General features: G+C 36.8%; 2 protein-coding genes, 1 long non-coding RNA gene and 1 pseudogene across 4 annotated transcripts; 3 read left to right on the top strand and 1 right to left on the bottom strand.

Annotated features, from left to right (window-relative positions):
* The first annotated feature begins 1,856 nt into the window (after positions 1-1,856).
* LOC135616897 (uncharacterized) lies at positions 1,857-4,816 on the top strand. 2 transcript variants are annotated; one of them, XR_010488533.1, is made up of 3 exons: positions 1,857-2,063; positions 2,143-2,198; positions 3,777-4,816. It is a non-coding gene; the product is annotated as an uncharacterized LOC135616897 (long non-coding RNA). The 2 variants fall into 2 exon arrangements; XR_010488532.1 differs by lacking the exon at positions 3,777-4,816 and adding an exon at positions 2,295-2,775.
* A 367-nt stretch (positions 4,817-5,183) lies between these two features.
* On the top strand, positions 5,184-9,556 carry LOC135618040 (histone deacetylase 2-like; annotated as a pseudogene).
* A 1,353-nt stretch (positions 9,557-10,909) lies between these two features.
* Positions 10,910-11,762, top strand: LOC135616898 (PRA1 family protein F3-like). The gene has a single exon (XM_065116632.1). It carries the CDS (start codon positions 11,011-11,013, stop codon positions 11,575-11,577), a length of 567 nt encoding a protein of 188 aa, XP_064972704.1. The 5' UTR covers positions 10,910-11,010; the 3' UTR covers positions 11,578-11,762.
* Positions 11,763-16,103: 4,341 nt separating this feature from the next.
* On the bottom strand, positions 16,104-18,979 carry LOC135616899 (putative transcription factor bHLH041). The gene is made up of 8 exons (XM_065116634.1): positions 18,729-18,979; positions 18,508-18,633; positions 18,323-18,428; positions 18,226-18,240; positions 18,071-18,133; positions 17,215-17,871; positions 16,653-17,135; positions 16,104-16,446 (listed from the first exon to the last, which is right to left on the bottom strand). Exons 1-8 carry the CDS (start codon positions 18,845-18,847, stop codon positions 16,357-16,359), a joined length of 1,659 nt encoding a protein of 552 aa, XP_064972706.1. The 5' UTR covers positions 18,848-18,979; the 3' UTR covers positions 16,104-16,356.
* Positions 18,980-23,180: the final 4,201 nt, after the last annotated feature.

Raw genomic sequence — 23,180 nt, forward strand, 5'->3', positions numbered from 1 at the left:
GAAATTAACGCTAAACTTTGTATCGAGTCGATTAATATCTTATTTGCGTTTGAATTGTTAAGAGAAGAATTCTCGTTTGAAGTTGGCTCGATGTGATCTCAAATCAACCGAGCCCGAGTCAAACATGAACTCGAGTTTGACCTGTTCACGAGCGTCAGATTCGGTGGAGTTGTCTGGTCGGAATAGAGGAGAGTGATGTGCATGTGAGGATTGGACGATCGTGATGAAATGGGGAGTTGTTCCTCGATCATCATCACGACTAAATCAACGGATGGTGGAGAATACCACTTCACTTGAAGGTTGACGGCTTTAATTTTGACCATTCAGCTTATAGCCAATTTCTTGTCTTGATTATATTGTTTTTTGATGTATTTTAGTGGATATATAAAATATTGTAATTGATATAATAAATTTTATTCCTAGAGGATAAATCAATCCTTTGCACGATAATAATTAATTCACCATATGAATCGGCGCATAGGTGGATTTTTTTCTCGTAAATTCATATAAATTTATGATGTTTCTTCTAATCGAGATGATGTAGGTAGATTTAGTTTATATTAATTATATTACAATTACATATTTTATGTAAAATAAAAATAAAATAAAGTTTATTATAAGCGTGACATCATAAAATTTCTTCCAATCGCCTCGATCTTTCAATATAGCATACAAATATAATATACGTAGTGATTTCATTTAAATCTATATGACTTTATAATTTTTAAAGTCAAATTTGATATATTTTTAAGTTGATTATGTAATCAAGTATAAAATGGTTCGTTATATGAGTCGTTGTTTTTTAATATAAAAATAATAGTTGTATAAGTTTTTCTATTTTAGATAATTTTAATTTGAATTCGAATAGATAAAAACTATGTAACAATTTTTAATGGATAATTAACATATTTTTTTTTATTTTTTTTAATCTTAATGGTGCCTCGAGTAAATTTTAAAAAGAGAAGCACCACTAGCAAAAATGTATCATGAATGACTGTTTTATGTAATTTATATAAATAAATAAATAAATAATATTTTAAATAGTTAATATATATATATATATATATATTTTATTGATAACCCCTTTTGTTATTTACAACTTCATTTGGAGTTTAGTATTTAAAACTTTCTTCTTATTATTTATGATCCTTTTTTATTCATAATCCTTGAAAAAATAAATAAAATAAAATTTATTATTCATAATCTTTCTTTTTTATTTTTTATTTTATTTTTTTTTCCTCATTTGGATAGTTTATAAATATATAAAACATAACATCTTCTCGGTTAATATATAAAACATAACATATTCTCACTCCATACAATTATTTTTTCTTTCATTATTGGTGATGTAAAATAATAAATAATAATAATCAAATGAGATGATCTAAAGATCGAAGAGGAAGTAAAAAATATTTTTTTAATGTTTGTTAGATTGATTTAATATTCAATCTACAAGATGACATATTCTAGATTAACAGAAAGGTTATGAGAAATAAGGATATAATTGATAATTAAATGATTATATTTAGTAAAAATATATCTTATTATTTTTTAATTGATTGTATGAAATAATGGATTGCCAATAGATAATAGCAATTTTCTTTTAAAATTTGATATATATTTTATTAATTCACACCAATGATTAGTGGCTGTTAAATATGTGGATTGGACATATATTAACATGAGTATATGCATATGAAAGATATAAATATCTATATATACAAATGTAAAATCTAAACTTTTAGAGGGTTATGGAACTTTAAATTTGGAGGAGTAAAATGCTATTTCTAAACTGTGAAAGGATAAATATGTAAAGCATGCTTCAATAGAAAATCCAATCTTTCTCGGCAGTTAGGTGCTCTCTTCCCTACTTCGCCACTTCAAACCCTCGCCTTTCGTTCCCTTTCCTTCGTGAAGTCTCCCTCGTGTTCTCGCCGCGTCGATCCGTCCCTTCTATCTTCTCCGGACCAGCGATGGCAGCGTCCTCCTCCTCCGCCGCCGAGTCCATCCGCAGGGATCGGATCCTACCCGGCAAGCTCTACTTCGACGGTCCCCCGTCCAAGGTTTCGCTCGATCTCCTCTCCGCTGCAATTCTTTCTACAATTGTTGGTTCCTGTGATTCGATTCTTGAACGGATCTCAGGTGCTGGTGATCTACTCGTCTTCCTACGACATCGCGTTTCTTGGAATCGAGAAGATGTAAGCAGATTATCATTTAGTTTATACTAGTTATTTTATGCTTTCTTGTCGATTCATATTTTCTTTCGATCGCTTCTTTTGCGTCCTCGTAATTAGGGTTCCGACTTTTTTGGGGAGCAAGGGGTGTCACCAAATTATGGGTTCAACGATGTTGAATTACTATTTTGACTGGGTGGAACACCAAATTTATCTATAGATCACGAAGATCGTGTTTGTCTAGTCCGGATAGAATGGAAGTTTGAAAAACTCTATCAAAGTCAGATTCCAATTTATGTCAGTCGGGTTCAGAATACGGTAACTCCTTGAACGGCTTGTTTTCAGTACTCTTTTTGGTCAGTGGACTCGAAGGTTTAGGTGGTAATGTCATTCATGATTATTCACACTGGTCGTTCATGGGAAATAGCTTCTAGGATTGCAATTTGTGCTGTAAGTGGGTGGTTTATGAGGGATGTATACTCAACTTTGATTATTGTGAGTTGAGGAGAGTAAATATCTGTAATTTTTCTTAAATCTGTATGTGCATTTAATATGTACGTTTGGAATGAAGAATGACAAATATTATATATGTTCATGACTATGATCGGTACTATGCTAAAACAGCAAAATTTGTAGCAAAATTGGTGAAGTGACAAGCCTGTGTTGCTTAAAGTTATAACTGATCACTAATTTTCCCCTTTATGATCATGCTTCTATAGAGAACAAGAAACCAGCTGGATAAACACATCACTGAACTTATCCAACTATATTTCCATTGTAATATCTAAACGGGTGCAGATAATAGCAATCAAGACATAAGTTGTTAATAAGTCTAAATAGCATGGTTTTCTGTACCGCCCAAGTCAGTATGGTATGCGTGTTACATACCGGCCTAACTCGCTACCAAGATGCAGCTCGCCTAAGTCTTTGTCAGCATGCCTCGGTGTAACATGTGTTGGCGCATCGATACAGACTGATACTTCCCGTATTGACAAATTTCTGAGATGGGTTTGGAACCCTGCTAAATAGAACTCTAGTTGTACCCAAGTCATCACTAACAGATAATAACAAGTGATTGTGATACAACTCAATTGATGTTAGAACTTAGTCAAACGTAATCCCTTTGGACCTGCTTGCAATCTTTTCTTTTTCTGCAAATTGGCTGTAAATTAGTTCTTATACTGATTTGATTTGATTTTAGTTTATTTAAAAATATTCAAAATTTCCAAGTTGTAGTTGTGAGTCGTGACAAGGGAGTGCTATGATAATAATTTGGAATAAAATAAGGAATTTGATTGAGGAAAAGGAAATTAAAGGGAGAGGTGACTTGGATAATAACAAAAATAGAAGAGAGACAAAATAAGATTATAAAGGCTTACTCAAAGTCTCAAACTATATATGTCAATTCCATCTCACATGAAGAATGAGCATCTCACATACATAAAGAACTACTTACTCTGCTACGAGGTTATTCCTTCCCCTCTTCCCCAGCCCCAACCCACTGAAAAGAAAATATTATTTAGCATTTTTTGATCGTCATACATTTAACCTATTTCATCCAGGCATCCATTTGATTGTTCTAAATGGGATTGTGTTTGCCAGTGGTTAAGTAAAGAAGGTTTTTTTGGAGAAGATACAATCAGTAGAACCATTAAAAGCTTCAAAAGATGACTTACTAGTGGTACGAAGTGCTTCTGTGCTTACTTAATATATAGATCTACATCTACTAGTGCCTCTTTTTAATACATGGGGTTAACATGTTTTTCAATCAGGTGCATTCAGACTCATTCTTGAATTAAAAGTAGTTTAAATATTTCCATTATTATTGAGGTGATGCTTTTCCTCTGTCTTGGATACATATATCTTTTCTGAGGCATAAATAATTTGAATTTTTTTTCAAGATAGTATTGACTATGGATGATGTATGAGCAGAAATTATGCTACTTTCTCACAGGAGTCTGATATCTGGTGATGTAAGATAATGTCAGTCATAAAACTATAATAATATAATTCTGAGTAGTAAGTCTAAGAAGTTTCATCATTTAGGATGAATTTTAAATTTAGTCTATAGATCTCTATTTCTTGTTCCAATTATGTACACGCATCACATTCAGACACAGGATTCACACAAATTACAATTAACTCCCATAACAAGCCTTATATAAGAGGGAATCGGATATTGATAAAGTAAATTAAAAGGATATCTTAAGCTCGAGTTTTTGGTCAAGAAGTGATAAGATCTTATATGTTTCTCAGTTATGCATTACTGTTGTGAATACATCAGTGGCCTTTCTATTTTGTACAAATTTCCAATGAAAATATAATCAAGCATGCTGTTTTTAGTAGCTTGGTTTTGTACCATTATTTTGTTACTCTCATTTAAGAAATTCTTCTTCATCTTGTTGTTCAGCCTTCATTTTCGATCATGTAACCGCCTATCTTGTTCACGCTTCCCATCAGATACATGAGCAAATACCATCCAAAATCCATATTTCGTTACATTAGATATCTTCTTCCTTTCTTTAACAGTATCCTTTGCAGCTGAGAATTTTCCTTGAACTCATGCTTACAATGAAGGTTTAGCAGAGGTGTGAATTGAGTTAATGTCTGTATTCAAAATTTCAAATAATTACTTTGCTTTATCCTAGGTTCCCCAAGTTGCACTGCTTTCCAACTACCTTGTTCAGAATAGAGTGCTTTACCCATATCGCAAGCAGGTTAGGATTTACTTGTCTTTTCTCACTGCATTGACATATACAAGGAAAGAGGTTTTAAATTTCAAATTTTCAGGCGAGAGGTTCCATACTAGCAGCCAAAATTGCAATAGAGCGAGGATGGGCCATCAATGTTGGTGGTGGTTTTCATCATTGTTCAGCAGAAAAAGGAGGTGGATTTTGTGCATATGCTGACACTTCACTATGCATTCAGTTTGATTTTGTTCGTTTGAATATTACAAGGTAAAAAGCTTGTTTCTCAAAAAGTTTACATATTACCTCTTGTATTCTGGACATGTACAATGCTGGAGTTTATCCTTTTGTGAGTATTACTATTCATGAAATTCAATTCGTTTTTAACATGCGACAGTGGCATTCTTTATCATAATTTAATTGCTTGATCAAGTATTACTCGGTGTGATCACCAGCATTTATCCTGTAGTTGCATGATTGAGACCTAGGACTTTCTTAGGTCTATGATTAATCATTTAATAGATTTGTTTGGATTCATATGCTTGGATTTTCAGCTCTTCTGTTTGAACATTTGCCAAGGTATGAACAACATGAACCACAAACTTAACCCAAGCTGGTCTTGGATTATACACAACAATCTAAGACTCGGGAGTTTCTGAAATGAATATTGCCTTGGAATTCCTTATCGTTTCTTCCACTGTAATCCTTTTCTCTGCTTCAATATCACCAGTTAGTGCCATATCGTGGCACAAGCCCCCTCCAGACCTCACCACACAGAAACATAAGTAATGAGACAGCCTTATGATTAATACGGCCTGCAGTATGGCTCATGAGATCGAGCAGTTATGGCTATGACTATTGTGATGGCTTAGCTAGAAGCATGTTAATGCTTCTGTCAGTATCTTCTCTTTATAGCTGTCTGATTTGATTGACAAGACTCTGAGGCTAAAAGATACATTGATCTGAAAGTTGAGTTGGTAGTAAGTCATGAGTCATTTCTTGGCTGCTTTTCCTAGTCATTACAAAGCTGTTAACTTGCTTCTCAGTATTCATGAAATTCTTTTGTGCTTTTGATTGTTCATAGAGTGGGACCAAAACAAAGGAATATCTAGATAAGCTAGATGAAGCGCTTGAGGTAAAACCTTCACACATTTTTTTCTCTGCTATTGTTGATCATAGTGTCCTTCACCAACTAATGATTGATTAATGGTCAATCACGACCATGCAGTGCATGTAATGACAATTGCATAAATTCATGTCACTGTAATCTTCCCATTTTCAATGTGTTCATTCTAAACAGGGTGCTTCTGTTTAATTGGTAATTTCAAATGGATGTGTACTAGTAGAGACCTTGTGGATTCTCATTAGAATGAGTTGATATCCTTTATATGTTATGGATATGAAATTAATCTTCCCAATAACGGATCAGGTAAAGATTATAAATCAGTGTAGATAAACCATTTTTGTCTTCTGTTTCATAACTTTTTTTTTATATTTGTTGCTAGTATTGTGGTATTTGTATATTGACCCCTCAGATATTTCATATCTAATATTGATCCCTATTATCTTGTAGCATAATACATATTGGTCCTACCTATTTAGTTAGTCATGCTACTTGAGAGACTCATATCTTCACTTGTATTCCACGAGGAAAAACATTTTGGTTTTCATACTATTTTTCTCATGATAGTTTCTATTCTCTAACATCCTTCTTTTACCAATAATCTTCCATTTGGATTTCAGCCTTGGACATAAAAATACACTGCTTACAGGTTCATAGTTTAATGAAATGACCAAAGAATAAAGATAAATAGTAATTATACAGAGGAATAATATGAATCTAACTTTCAGCCAAATGCAAAGGCTTGCATAAAGTCTAATACTTTATATAGCTGAATATTCAAGTTGGAAAGGGTAGCAGGAAGTTAGTTGGATAGTATAAAGTTGAGGAGGATTTGAATTTTGGAGCAAGTACTAAACGTCCTTTGAATTTTTAGGAAGTATGATTTAGAGGAACAAAATGGTGAAATCATCAAACAAACTTTATAATAAATGAATACTTGATTGCCACAAAATAACACTCTTGGAGTGCCTTTTTCTTGGTTCAGTAAACTCAAAGAAGTGAAGATAGTGTGCTCTGTGGACTGAAATTAAGGGGAACAATATTCAAACATAAAGTGAGAGTGTATGCAACTAGCAAGGATTTTAGAGAATCATTTAGTGAAAACACTTGTTATAAATATTACTGTACTTTCATGATACAGACTCTTGTTTATGAATATTTTCTTCTCTAAATGTTCAATACAATGTCATACAATATGGAAGAGGTTGATACTGTCATTTGACTGATGATGGGTCTATGTTAACTGGATTTGAATTTTGAAGGGGTTCTACAATGTCAAATATTTTAGCAGTAGTGATGTCGAAGAACATTATCTTCTGCTTTGATGATGGTTGATATGAAGTCAGACTAAAGAAACACATTGAGCAAGTTACTCCTCTTTAATTCAAATTGGTGCTTCTTGCCTGGTGTAGATAGCAGCATAAGATATGATCCTTGAGAACTTCATTCCTAGGAAATAATACATTTTGGTTGTTATTTCATCTACCTCTTCTATCTGTTTTCATCCGATTTGACATGGTTCAAAATGTATAGCTATCCTCTGTTTACCTACTTTTGCTGATCAAAATGAATTATATATTGATATATGCTTGGTCCACAAGCATATGCTTGGCACGTAGCTATCGAGATGGCTATCAGGGGGTGCAATAATATCTTGTGAGATACAGAGATTCTTGTGAGTAATGACTGAGCTAGTTTCATTTTGATCCCAGAACTTCAATTTGTGTCATCGATGTACTCAGCCTATTTTAGGCTTATCACTAGCTGTCATCAAGAATATTTGACATAATGTTGACATATAAGTGCAATCAACTAACTTATCCTACGTTTAGGTCAAGTAATCATGAACATTTAGGTCAAGAATATTTGACATAATGCACATTTAGGTCAAATAATCATGAACACAAAGCTAACTTATCCTACATGTAAATATTTTCTATTGCAATTGAAGAATGGCTAGGTGCAATTATTTGAATAGGTTGGAAATGTCAGTTTGTCACACTGATATAGTCTTATATTGAAAGTGGGAAAATCATTATTATATTAATTTGAGTTTTAAGTATCTTTGGGTGCACAAATTGGCTACTTTGTCAAATTATTTAGTAGTTCTATTGGGCTGATTTGTGACAATTGTTATTAGAGTAGATTTAGTACAAGGTACTATGAAATGTCCAAGTAGGAAAGAACTGCACATGCTTGGAGGTACATCATGATGTGAAGTTACCTAGGGTTGGACGTATCATGTTGGCGACTAAGGATGATTAAGTTGGTATGGAGATTTTGGTCTAGAGAAAGGATGTCAAATCTTGAGTAGAGGAGACTGTGATGTCTATTAGTTTTAGAAGTGGGAGCATAGTCATGATCGTAAGTAGGGTTAGATGAGCCTACTACCACATAATTCTAAACATTGCTGGCTACGTGGTTCCATACATTAGGTTATTGAGTTAGTAGTGCTATGAGGTCTGGTCATGACAGTGTAATGACATGAATTGAAGTTTACTGATTGATCTCATAATTTAAGGAACATTCAAGCTACTTTATTGAGATTCCAACCGATGGGAGAATACTTCTTGTTTTTGTGGCATGCCACAAATGCTACTCAAGCAGTCTTCCCTTTCAAGCAACCATATGGATATTATCCATCTCAAACTGCTAGAATTACTTATCTAAACTGCTCTGGTTGCATATGATCCAAGTGTTATTATTGTTAAAGATACCTTTTTTCCCCTTGAAGCTTTTTTGTAAAATGAAACGTATTCTGGAGCCTCATGTTTTGTTTGAGTTTTATTAAACATAAAATTCATCTTAGGTTGCAAGAAATGATTTCGATCCTGAGTTGGTGGTGTATAATGCTGGCACCGATGTCCTAGGAGATCCTTTGGGCAGACTGAAGGTACTTTATGGTTTGTATTTTTGCTTGTTGATCAGGAATTTACAGTTTCCCTTTCGTTTCCCTTTTTACTCCAAGCATGTAAAAAATGATCCAGATTGTAGAAAGATATGCTTTAGAACTGCTGATGAGTTGCACCATTTCTGTGGGAGATTAAAGTTCACGAGTATAGAGGAGAAGAAGGAATTATAGAAATACTCAAGGAACCAGAAAAGAGGACCAGAAAGCATTAATATATACAATGAAAAGGGGGGGGAAGGAAAGGAGTCAAAAACATTTAAAGGAAGTTACTGAAGTAGAGTTTGTTTTGTGCTAATGCAGGTTTGTCCTGATGGAGTGTCAACTAGAGATGAAAGTCTTCAGATTTGCCAGGGAAAGAAATATACCACTTGTTATGCTTACATCAGGTGCATCTGATACGGTTTCTTGTACTTTGGGCTGTTCAGCGACTTGCTTATTGCTAACTCAATGTTGTTTCAGGTGGCTTTATGAAGTCAAGCGCTAAAGCAACAGCAGATTCAATTATAAATCTTTTCAATAGAAACTTGATAGATTTGGACAGGCCTCTTCCTCTTTGTTGAAAGTAACTATTGATGCTTAAAAAGATGTATACTATTACAATGACCAAAGATGCATTATTGTATATGTACTGTTATCTTGCTTTTATTAATATGATTCTGAAGACGACTTCTTTGTTCAGATAATAATGGTAGCGTTTCCCAGGTCTAGTTTTAATGTTTAAATGACATGAAAGCAACAAATGAAGCTTTTTGCCCCATTCTTGTTTCTTTTCAGCAAATAAGCCTCCATGAGCACCTGCGCTGCCGTAGGAGACAATCATCTGGTTCACAAAATTAAGTCAGACTGATCAGGTTTGGTCTCTGGATTCTTTCCACATCAATGCTCATCAGTTTTCACCAGTCATAAAATATGATTATGCAGTATGTTTATTTTCAGCTAACATCATCATCAGGTTAATATTTTTTACCTGAGCTGCACCATAAAGTGGCATCTTAATGTTGGTTCTGTTCTGATTGACTCTTACTGATGGTAGATAACTTGGAGTAAATAAAAATCTATTCGGTTTTGTGTGCGTATCTCTGAATATGTTGCTTATCCGATTTGATATTTCTAATCCAATCAGATGGGGTTGACTTTGGATCAGTATGATTAGCTCCACGCAAGCACATCTTTATCATATGCAGGCAAGTACTTTGATCTCTCAGTCCCATAATTTATAACCTTCTGGTTATATACAACTGGCAGGCTTGACCAACGGATTAGCATGTGATGTGTCATCCTTCGAGTGAGCTCTGTACAACCTTGTGCTGTGCTTGAACTCCATACTCTTTCCTTTAGAAAATTAGTCGGTAGAAGATAGATAGCAATGGCCTCCATGTTTCTCCATCACATCATTGTCACTACATCTTGAATTGTGTTAGCTTAACGTGGAAGCGTCTTTTATATCATGTGGAGAATATTCCAATATCAGTTTTTTTTTTTTGAAATAATAATGTCATCAGGGTTTTATAGTATTTTAAATCAATAGTTTGAGGACACACGTAAAAAATACTTAGAGAATAATTTAAGTAATTCGTGAGAATAAGGTACTGTATGGGAAAAATAGGGTAATACACAATCTCTACAGGGAGCAATTGCTTCCTAGATTTAAAATACGTGCACAAATAGTTCAATAAGAATCCTCTTTGCATGGTTTAGACGGTGGATAAGGAGCGGCCACGCAAACGAATGGTCCACGTGAAACACGTGGGCGATGATAGATCAGTCGTGGTGACAAGTAGCGTAGAAATGAAACGAAATAAATTTAAATAAATAAAACAAACCATTCATGGTCTACCACTCTTTTCTAATCGATTAGCTGTCGGATCCCCTTCAGGATCCGGCTTCCAAAAGAACGGAGAACGTGCCTTCGCCGTGAATGTCTGGATCCTGGCTGATTCGTGGCAGCAAATCTGTTGCCGGCCCTTTTGTTTGTTTATGGTTCCCCTCCCCACACGGGCTATTAATCAATTACTTCACCGACGGGCCAGGTCTACACCCTTCCATTGGCCACATCTCTTGATTAGTATTACCTTGGACTTCGATCTCGGTTGCCTCCGCCGGAGATCGCCGGAGATGACGACCTACGGGACGATCCCCACCTCCACCGGCCCCTCCTCCTCCTCCTCCGCCACTCCCCTCGATTACATCTCCCGCGCCAAGGAGCGGGGCCGGTCCGCGCTCGCCACGCGGCGGCCTTGGCGGCAGCTGGCTAACGTGCACGCCATGGGCCTCCCGCCCAGCCTCGGCGAGGCCTACGTCCGGATCCGCACCAACGCCGCCTACTTTGCCATGAACTACGCCATCATCGTCTTGCTCGTCGTCTTCTGCAGTCTCCTCTGGCACCCCATCTCCCTCATCGTCTTTCTCGCCTGCCTCGCCGCCTGGCTCTTCCTCTACTTCCTCCGCGACGAGCCGCTCGTCTTCTTTGGCCGCACCATTGGAGACCGGGTGGTCCTGATCGTGCTCTCCGTGGTCACCCTGGTGCTGCTCCTGTTAACCAAGGTCACGTCCAACGTGCTCATCTCCCTTCTAGTCGGCCTGCTGCTGGTGCTGATTCATGCCGTGCTGCGCAAGACCGAGGATCTGGTGATGGAAGAGGAGGCGGCCGGGCCTGGGAAGTGGTACGCGGCCGTCTCGTAGTAACACCGGACAGAACCAGTTTGGGCATGGGTGCTTAATATCTTGACCTCCTACTTCTACCTATCTATTGTTGTGTGACTACATCGATTCGCAGTAGTTTTATGTAATTGTTTTGCACACCATTTGTTTGTTGTTTTGCCTGTGTGTGACAAACTTATTCCGCAATCCAAAATCTTTCATTTTTATTCCTCCGCTGCTGATTTGATCAAATGAGGTGGCTGGAAAATTAAATATCTGCTTTACCGATAGTAATTGGTTCATGCTCTCCTGCCACTTTTGCATATAGTTCATTGTTTGTTTCACTGTCTCACTTACAATTGAACCACTGATTTCTTCTTAATTACATCAGAAACAAGTTGTAGTGAGAAGTGTTTTTGCATATTCTTGTTTTATGTGCTTGAGCTCGTGCTGTCCTCCAAACTAGAACCAGGGAGTTCCTAGAAATGATTTGAGGTGATTGATAGATTTATCTTAGGCAATCTGTCAATGGAAAAGGCAATCTTAAGGACTGTATGATGCTAGATTGAAGATAAGGGTCGATGGCCCATCATGCTTTTATGTCATGATGTGAAAGTGGCAGACAACTACTACGTGTACCTAACCGTGGTCCTAATAAAGTCATCAAAGGAGAAAGCTTCAGATCATGAATAACCTGCTTTGCTATCTCAGGTGATAGATTTTGCAGTGACAAGTTCCCCAAGCATGTATAATATGTTAAAGTTTATCTTGTGCTGCCATTAATTCTGTGAAAGTTTGATGAGAAAAGGTGAATTGTCATCAGTCAATGATCGACATGAAATTTTTATGGATGAATATATTGTATTACAGATCTTTGATCAGTTAGAATGATTGGAACTTAAACCATATTGTAGAAGAGGGTTATGGAGCTTATCATTTCATCTCTGATGACCAACAGCCACATGTATATGCAGAAATAGGAGTACAAGTGTGGAAATTAAGTTCCATTTAGTCATTTCCTTAAAAAAATAAATGGGGCAATATTTTAGTTTATTTGTTTAATCATGTTTACACTAGATTGTAAAAATAAAAGGTCCTCTAAAACTTCTAGTATTGGCTATGAGAATGTTCAAAGATTAGGTGGGATCTGAGTTGTAAAACTCATATTATTTGTAGGATTGTGAAAAGGATCAGGCAAAACTGGACCGAGTTGGTCCATGGATTCTGTTTGTTTTGAATGTACTTATATGCACCCCTAGTTATTTCCATTATCTGGATAGATTGATAGATTATGTCTCTTAAATTAGTCCATTTCTATTCTTAATCTTTTTGTCATAGAAAAGATAACATGTGAAAATTGCTGTAATACTAACTATGAGTTTCACTGAATTGATGACATAGAGACCTAAATAAACACTTAATGTTGATGTGGGAGGGCAGACTATTGGCCTATGATAATGGAACACTATTTCTGTTTAAGAAAAGGGTTTATTGACCATCGATGTGCACTCTTTCCCAAATTATATATGTTTAGAGATATCATATGACTTTCTTCTTGATATCGAAATTGAATCCTCCTTGCTTCTCCCACTGCAAGAAGACTAGAGATATCTTACAAATGATGCCAGTCAGACTGATTTAGGTTTTGGTGCTTGTGATTGCTGGCATCATTAGAAATTGACGAAAAGTGGGGTTTATGGTATTATCGGTTACGACCGAAATAGATCATTTTCATTACATGTAGAATTGATTTTTTAAACCTATTTTAGATTACATGTGAAAAAGCTTATAATCCATGTTGGATGATTCACATACTGAACATTTTATGCCACTGTTGAGAACACAGGAAAGCGCATGTTATAGGGCTGTTTATATTTAGTCTTCTTCAGATTGTGTAATATATCGGCTGATATCAGGCAAGTGTGGAGATGCTCATTTACAATCCTTCTCAGGACACTATGTAGGGGAAAATACTGGCTAGATAGCCTGTAAGTAATCACATTTTGTTGAAGTAGGGTCAGTTGTCCTATGATGATGATAATAGTACAAGAAACTTGTTTCTGGTAATAGAAGACTATCTGATTGACATAGCTGGAGATCTTATAGATCTTTAGTGTTATAAGAAGGCCCATGGACAGGCTACAATGAGGAGATAGTCCAAATGCATGGTTTTAGCTACTAGAATTTAAACAATGACTGGTCTACTTATCATCTTGTAGCCACCAAGTTGAGGACACTCATAGATGAATTCCAGATCCCATGGTAAAGAATAACAGCAAGTGTGCTGCAGTCACTAAAATTCCCTTTGGGCATGGGTTCAGAAACTCTTTTACTCCACAGTGGGTGAAGGATCACACTGGTCAGGCTTGCCTGGAAGAGTTGTAGTGGCAGAACCTTGAATTTTAGCTGATGCTATCCATGGCTAACTGTTGACTATATATGGACAATCTGCTTTGGAAAGCTCTACAGATGGCTGCCAAAGTATGGGTGGTTGGCACTCAGTTCTTTGTCTTTGGCTTCACATAGTGGTTCCCTTGAATCATTTCTTCTATGTCCATTGTCAACTTCAGGTTTTCCAGAATCACCATCAACCATAGAGGATTTTCATATGATTGGAAGTTTCTGACAAAAGAGACTGATTTGCCATTGACTATTTGTCACAGAAGATGCATGTTTATGATGCTGCCACAGCAATCAGGTATGTAATATTTTTGACTTGCCATTGACTGACCATGCTCAGTAGAGCACCATTCCATCTCTCTACTCCAAAAGAGTCATCATCTAAAGTGAATATGAGAAAATCAGAACTCCTGCAAGTCTTAATCTGCTTGTCACCATTGGTTCATTGTCCTCCTATCTCAATTTGCAGGCTTGCTACGTAATCTAAAAGTCTTTCTTCTTTTCAATCCATACATATTAGCAGGTGTCTGAAAAGTTGGCAGTGGACACATCTTGATTCAGAATCTGCTGTGCCCCAGAAAAGGAGACATGATCTATTTTTCAAAAATCTGCACTGTTGAGTCTGAAACCAAGTACTGGCAATGTTCTCATTTAGTTCCAATTCCTTTGAATCATCAAATGAATTGAGACTAATAACAGTGAAGATGGCAGCCACAGAGAAGGATGATAGTGACCATTAGTGTGAAGCACCGTGGAAGTTTTCATTTGGAAAGAATCAAGGAAACATCCCAATCCCAAGAACATCTAGTCATCCCCAGGCTGGTGAGAATCAAGGAAACATGTAAGAACATATAGTCATCTAGTCTTGTTTTATCCCAACCCTATATGTAAGAATATATGGTTAATTACATATTACTTATCATCTCATTTTCTAGATTTAAAAAATTTATATTAAAATCCTTATAGTTATAAAAGTTAAACATATAGTTTTATTTATCATAACGTCATCAGTTTTATATTTTCAATATTTTAATTATATTTTCGGTAATAATGAATGATGATATCATTGGGGCAGAGCTCTACATATGTGTTGACATTGATGTAGATACCAAGCAACGTCATTCGTTCTCGCATTGTTATTAGTGTCAATGCAGATGTAAAGTGTCATCGCCTTTCCTCGCATCATTGTCGACAATGCAGTTGTCGAGCATGTCGACGCAAATGCAGTGCATCGGCATCTACATCATTCTTTTCCTTCTCTCCCATTATCTTACCTTTCATCGTCGTTTTTTTTTCATCATCCAAAATAGTCACCTGCGACTCTCGGTATCATCATTCGTCGTTACAAAAAATATAACTATAATGTTAAAATTATATTTTTATCTATCGTTTTTGTACTTTCGTCGGTAAGATCAATGATATTAGGGTAAATTAAATTAGATGTTTCGCTTTCACTTTCATAACCGAATAAGATAATTTATAATTAGTCCTATTTTTTTATAATTATAATAAATTGATTCACTGTTTAATTTGTTGTCTTAAATTAGTCAATTATTGGTCGTTAGTGATCTTACAGTAGCGACTGCTTCGTTTGTTGAGTAATGCTCGTTATCCTTCTTGTGATCATAGAAAATTCTTGAATCATTGTGAAATATGTCACAAAACTTCCTTTTATATATTTATACTTCCAATTTATTTATTTATGATGTCATGGTTCACGTCACCGTCGACGAACATCTGACCTCACCCGTGATCCAATTAACAAAATAAACTATCGTCTTTGTTGGATTTGAAAACACTAGTAATCCATTGAAGTGATTATCTCTCTCTCTCTCTCTCTCTATAAATGTGTTTAGATTTTCATATTTTTGCAATCCATTGAGGCTTTCATGACATACTCACTTCAAAATCACTTCCTATATTATATGATTGAGTAAATTTATTATAATCCGTCGTAGCTTATTAATCCAGAGAGAGAGTTTAAAATATTAGAGGGAAAGAAGACCATTGAGTGGTCAAAATAAGTAAATGCTTCCTTCCTTCGAATATGTAATTTCATATCAATCACTCAGAGGCCCTCCCTCTCTAGTATAAAAGGTCAGTCCTGATTTATTATATTTAGAAGCTTGTCATGCTCAGATTGGCCTGTAAGAAAAAACTAGCCAAAGTAATCAAAAAGTTCTCTTTAGTCAATCAAAAAGACAACCACCACAACGTATGTGGTCGACATCCCCGTCTCTCTCTCTCTCTCTCTTCATCTTTGTGGCACGCATACAGACACAAAGAATCGTTCTCCAAGCCTCTCAGCATAGAATTCATTGCCAACTTTACGAAAGCGACGCCATCTCCTCTCGCAGACTCCCCTCCAGAAGAAGATTGGTCAACTTTGATGGTCCAGCTAACCTTCGGCGAAGCACAGCATCATGGAGCGGTGGTCGATGACGCTGCCAACGCAGAATACGCCGCTTCGACCACAGCTTCCTTGAATGCCTCCTCGTCGCAATCACCACTCTGTGACATCAACATCACCATCACCCCACTGAAATCTTTTCTCCGGATCAAACATGAAACTTCCTATGATGCCGGATATATTGCAGTAAAGAAAAAGCTGGTGGCCATCAGCCTATGCTGATAATCTAACTCTATTATTGATCTATGTGTTGCAGGATGTTTGACCGGCAGTCAACGTTGGCCTACAATAATCTAACAGTACGTACCTTAACCTGTAGCGTGAGGCTTGCTTTCATGCAAACATTCGTCTGTGACGATCTTGTGCTCGTCTCCACCGACACCAAAGTGGCACCTCTCATCCTTTTTAGGCGTTCGAGCACATTAAGAATCATATCTATCGCGTTACATTCTACCCTCACCGTAACACCGATGTTGATCCGTTGGGTTTCTGATGTCGATTCTGATGACCAGGTTATGCGAACTTGCACTATTTCATTCGGATCTCCGTCTTCCTCCTCCTCGCCCTGATGCCGAAGCTGCACTTCCGGTAGCCTGTTCCTCTCCTCCAGCTCTGATGACCCGGTTATGCGAATTTGCACTGTTTCATTCGGATCTCCATCTTCCTCGTTCTCGCGCTGATGTCGAAGCTGCACCTCCAGTAGCCTGTTCCTCTCATCCAGCTCCGAGATCTGCGTTCTCAAGCTGTTGAGGTAGTTCCTTGTGTTGTCCAGCACTGATGCCTTGTCCTTCTGTTGAATCCAAAGCATGGAAACAAATGAGCAATGTACGATCGATCGGTATCGTTTCGTTTCCTTCTCAGAAGCGTACCTTAGAGCCTCGGGGAAGCAGCATCCTGAGAGCGTCGAAGCTTTCATTGAGCTTCTCACGGCGCTTGCGCTCTGATATCATATGATGCATCTGGTTGCTCGAAGTTCGGGCGTCCTGCATCGGAGCCTCGAACCTCGTCAGGTTCATTGTCGTCAGCAGCATGATGACCTTCTTAATCATCTTCTGGCCGTGCAAGCTTGGATTGGTGTTGGATTTAGGCGCCAAAGCTGGACAGTAAGGCTTGAACGCCCCTACTGAGCGGCCCGCCGCCGGTTCCGATGTCTGAAACGACATCAGAGTGGTAGAAGAAGAGGTGGAGGAGATGACAACAATCATGGCTCTCGTAATCTCAGCGTCGTCCCGGGCAGCTGAAGGAAGCAGGACGTTTCGGTATCGACCGTAGGCTTGCATGGTGACGTGGCGCGGCAGAGCCGAATCAGGCATGATCGAACGACCACTTGATGAGTGCTCGGCACTCCCCACCGATCGAGACCGAAGCGAGGAGGAGGAGGAGGAGGAGGAGGAGGGTCGGCTCTGGTCAGGAATCGGGAGCACCTGTCCCAACTGAGCCTGTTGAATGAACTCTTCTGATCCCAATTGTGACTGCCGTATGAAGTCCTCGCTGAACACTCTTTGGACATTGATCTGCATGTTTGTCTGCAGAAAACCACGTCATATATATAGCAAAGACGTCGAGATGAGGGTGTGATATACACTTCAACAAGTTATCTTTTCTTGTGGTTAGAAACCGTGATCATAGGTGTCATCGCCAAAAAATATAATTGCGAATTTTACGATCACAGATAAATGTGTATATGCTACTATGATGTATATATAATATATAGATTCTTATTACATTGCTGGGCGATGTCATCCCCAATTCTATCTCTCCGCTTGGGCATCCCAGGAAAAGCGCAGTCTGTCACAGGGAGAGCAGTGCGTTGTTATGGTGAAGAACATGATTCAGAAAGATCAAAGAAACCAGCAAGAACGACACCCAACAATGTCAACCTTGATGCCAGCCTCCTGCACAAAGAAACCATGTACATGATTAAGCGCTATGGGCATGATCGAGCGAGTTGAGGAGATCCATCTTGCTTGGTTATACCTGATAGAATTGCCGTTGAACTCGCATCGAGGCCAAGTCCATCAGGTCTGCATCTCCCAGCTCGAAGTAGGGAAGGCCGTTCTTGTAGGCTAACCCAGGAACACAACTTCAGAAGCACAGAGAAGGAAGCCGGATCAGATGAAGTTGATTACTGAGCAGGGACGTGGTGGCGGGGGCACACACACCTGTGCTGGATGTCACAGATACATCTCCGGTAGGCGTCGAAGAGACCCCTGGAGGGGCTGCCCGAGGAGGAGCTCGGGTGGGTGCTGTCGTCGTCACGGTGCCATCCGACCATGGCGGTCAAGTAGCTGGATGAAGGCCGGGAAATTAGATCCCAAGGAAGAGAGCGAGAATCAGGGATGCAGAGCGAAGAGATTTAAGGGTGATGAAGAGGAATGTATACTTGGATGGCGGATGGTAAAGATGAGACCAGAGGCAGATGTACGAGCATCCCAGCACGCGACCGGCGGTTCGGAGGAAGCGACTGCGGGCGTCGGGGCTGAGGAGGAAGATGGAGTCCATGAGTGGGGCAGAGTCGTGGATACCTGCAGCTTCAAGCTAGGGGATTTGGCTGCCATCTTCCATGTCCTACTGCGCAAGTCCAATGCTTTCCCCTTGTTATCTAATATCATAGTATTGATATGAGCGAGTATATATACATAAGTTGAGAGAGAGAGAGAGAGAGAGAGAGAGAGAGAGAGAGAGGAATAGTCGAAAAACTCGCGCGGCTTTGCCATCCCTCGAGAAGAAAATTCGTCATTTGTCGTTCAAAGTCTTTGGTTGTGAAGATGGAGACAGCGCAGAGAGAGAGAGAGAGAGAGAGAGATGATGTGCTCATGGCGTCCTGCAGTCGTGCAATGTTTGGGATGTTTGGGAGTTTAATAAGAGTTGCGTGGTTGGATGAAATTAAATTACTTGTTTAATTTTTATCCATAAAAATTACTTGTTTTTGAAAATTTAACAACTCCACGAACTAAAGTCTAAATCTCAAAGATGAATCCAAATTAAAGTGATCAAAATTATCATCCAATCTAAGATTTAATTATTAAATTATGAATACATTTAAGGATGATTTTTCAAAAAAAAAAATTCTCTTTTTGATTTCGTATTCCCTCCTTTTTTTATATTTTTCTAATAGCATCCCCTCCTTCGTATAATTTTAAATATATCTTCCTCATCGTCTCTCGCCTTCATCGTCATCGCCACTATCACTAACCTTTCGGTGCTTTTAACCTTCGTCTCAGTCACTATAGTCGTTCTCGTTATCACCTCTTCCCTCTCCTTCCTCATAGCCCATCTTCCCTATTGTCATATTCATTTTTTTTTTTTTTTCCCTTCTCCTCCTTTGTCACACATCCATTCTTATCATCGACTCCTCTTCTCTCATTTCTTGCTCTTACCTGTTATCTCTTTCCTCTTTTCTCTTCAATGATAACAACGAGATCTTACGAGAGGACAAGCGCCAAAGACATTGGAGGCGACAGGCGAGAAAGTGGAGGTCTTTCAAAAAGATCTAAAAAAAAATATTTTTCTAAAAAATCATCCTATATTTAATATATAGTTTGATTTTGTTAAACTTTCTAATTGGACAGGTAAAGCTAAATTAGTCAAAATTGACAGATTGGACAGTCTATTTAAATCCTTAATGAGATAAAACTATTCTTAATTCATTTTCAATAATCATGTGTGACTTTATCAGTAAGTAAAACTATAATTAGAGTCATACATCATGTTCACATTTAAAATTTTATTTTTTGCTTTTATAATATTGTAACAATTTCCATTCGGATTGGTGGCCATGAGATCCATTCTTGTCCTCGTCAAAGTAAAAGCCAAAAGTTAATGCTTCGAAACATCCACGACTCGATCTTCCATTTACTTGGAAGGATACGATGAACAGATGTGGTCCATCTTCTTGCACGTGTGGATGCAATTCCCTTTTCCAAATTTACCCGAGTCATCATCTTAACACCCAATACCTCAAAATCCAAAATCAAGAAGATAAATCTTAGATATTAATAGCCAATAAATAAATTAAACAGTGATGTATAATTTATTTGGTTCCGCAACACAAAGTTCTTTATGATATGAAAATTACAAATATAAGGAATAGTTCTTTTCAGAACTAATCCAAACACAAAGTTTTGATTACATTCTGTCACATAAGTTTCGAAGAATTTGTTTTTACGAATATAAAACTCTATTTTATTAAAAATCCTTTTATATTAGACTTTTCGATACTATTATTTACTCCTCTAACACCCTAAGGCCTCAAAATGAAAAGGAGATATCAATGATCAATAAATGAAAAGGAATTATTTTTTTATGAGTATAAAACTCTAATTCATTAAGATTTTTTCTCATATTTGAATTTCTAATACTGTTATTTGCTCCTCTAAATATTTCCAACCTTCTGAAATATATTTAGTCCTTTAAATTTAAATTTATCTTACTTATATCATGAAAAATCCAAAAAATTATATATGTCCAGAAAAAATTCATTTGCTGAAACTTAAATAATGATACTAACAACTTAAAATAAACTTATAAATTGAATATATGATGCTAAGAATATATGACAAGAAATAATAAAGATGTAATGAAATGACCTATGAGATGACAATGACCATTTTTTTTTTTTTTTTGCTTTCCCATCTAGAGATAACCCACTTATGTGTGGAAAGAAATTAGCGCAATAATTATCCTTCCTTTCTACGCATCATAAAATCATAAAAAGGAAAGAATTATTTTATGTATTAATAATTATTTAGGTGTTGAAAGAAATAAATGTATCCTCTTTTTCTATACATCGTAAAAATATAAAAATATAATTATTTTATATATTGATAATTATTTGGGTGTTGGAAGAAACGTATGCAATGAAATGATCTGAGATGACAGTGACCACTTGCATGTCGGAAGAAATAAGCACAATGACCATCCCCTCTTTCTACACATCATAAAATCATGAAAAGGAAAGAATTATTTGGGTGTTATAACGAGCATCTCCTTTTTCCACACATCATAAAAACGTAAAAAATAATTATTTTATATATTGATAATTATTTGGTTGTCGGAAGAAAAGTATACAATGATCATCCCTCTTTTCACACATCATAAAATCATGAAAAAAAAGAATTATTTTATGTATTAATAATTATTTAGGTATTGGAAGAAATGAACACAGTGAGCATATCCTCTTTTCACACATCAATAAACATATAAAAATAATAATTATTTTATATATTGATAATTATTTGGGTATCAAAAGAAATGAATACAATGAGCATCCCCTCCTTCTACACATCATAAAATCATAAAAATAAAAATAAAATTATTTTATGTATTGATAATTATTTGAGTGCCGAAACAAATAAACACAATGAGCATCCCCCTTTCTACACATCAAAAAATTATTATATATATTAAAAATTATTTGAGTGTAAAAAAAAAAAGAATTCAATGAGCATCTTTTTTTGTATGCATCATAAAATTATTTTAAAAAAAATATTATATATATTAATAATTATTTAGATGCCGAAGGAAATAAACATAATAAGCATCCCCTCTTTTCACACATCATAAAATCGTCGAAAAGAACATTTTATTTTATGGACCTTCTTCCTGATATGCCACCCTGCATGATTCTTTTGCAGATGATCATGTTTCTTTCTTCCTAGTTCATCTTCTCCTCTTGGAATCGTAGCTCAGAGACTCGGTGGAAGAAATTATACCAGCACGCAGCCTTGCCATTATTCTCTCAGAAGCAGCTTTTTTGTTTTTGGTGATAGAACACTAAAGAACATGATCCACACAATATGAAGGTCCCCATGGGATGCCTCTCACTCAAACATTAGTTGAGATGAGACTGTGAAACGAAGTCGTGATGAAGTCTTTGTTAGTACATGGATTCTGTGGCCCCCCATACTCTGAATTGAATTGTTCTTCCCGATGCATGTGTGAACCCATGAGCTCAGAGACAGCAACCTTCTTTGTTGGCGTCTCCAGTGACGACGATAAGTAAAGAGTAGACTCCAAAACTACATCGTTGACGTAGGACTAAGTAAACAATGAAACACAGGCAATTAATGCTGAGGCCAATCTCTGAAAGGTCGATTCTAGACAATCTGATGTTTGCCCTACAACAATGTGGACCATACTTTCGTTGATTCTGCATCATGGGTCACTTTAATTAGATCATTGGCTTGAATCTTTCCAATCGTGTACTTGTCTGAGGTCCTCGAACAACTCTGCCAAGACTTGTCAAGGACGATCAACATCTAAGCTTGAGAGAAAATCCACGATATCTGTCATGATGATGATGGCATATTTAAATGACTCTCTGTTTCCAAAGAAAAGGTCCAATGAAGGACCACTGCAAGTTGAGCAGCATAAATGAAGAACAGCTGATGACTTGTTCAAGGAGGGTGAGGTATGGAAGATGAGATATTAGCTTAAGATATTAGATAAATTTTTAAGATCATTATCAACTAAACTAATTGATATATTCAAAAATATATATCGAATGAGGTTTCAAACTCTAAATACTTGTAAATTAGTTTGATACACCATATTGTAAAAATATATGAAATAAAGTTTCAAACCCTCAATTTTTAGTAAGTTAATTTGGTTGGTATATCCAGCATGTCTTACACTAGTAAGTCCAAATTAAGCCTAGTTTATATAGTGTTGTAACCTGGTTGAGTTCAAACTGATTTAGTATTGTCATGTAGTGTATACAAAAATGTCATGGAATCTCATGATAGTATAGATTCAGAAAGTAGTCCTTGTAAATATTACGTGGAAGTACTGCTCGTAGCAATGCAAAGTCCAACTTGCACAAGAGTTTGATTGT

This window comes from Musa acuminata, chromosome BXJ2-7, assembly GCF_036884655.1.
Source record: "Musa acuminata AAA Group cultivar baxijiao chromosome BXJ2-7, Cavendish_Baxijiao_AAA, whole genome shotgun sequence".
NCBI lineage: Eukaryota > Viridiplantae > Streptophyta > Magnoliopsida > Zingiberales > Musaceae > Musa > Musa acuminata.

Coding starts and splice junctions, on each gene's coding strand:
- LOC135616898 (XM_065116632.1), top strand. CDS start 11,011: ATGACGACCTACGGGACGATCCCCACCTCCACCGGCCCCTCCTCCTCC.
- LOC135616899 (XM_065116634.1), bottom strand. CDS start 18,847: ATGGACTCCATCTTCCTCCTCAGCCCCGACGCCCGCAGTCGCTTCCTC. Junction 18,429..18,507: donor ATCTGTGACATCCAGCACAG/GTGTGTGTGCCC, acceptor GTGCTTCTGAAG/TTGTGTTCCTGGGTTAGCCT. Junction 17,136..17,214: donor TGCTTCCCCGAGGCTCTAAG/GTACGCTTCTGA, acceptor TGGATTCAACAG/AAGGACAAGGCATCAGTGCT.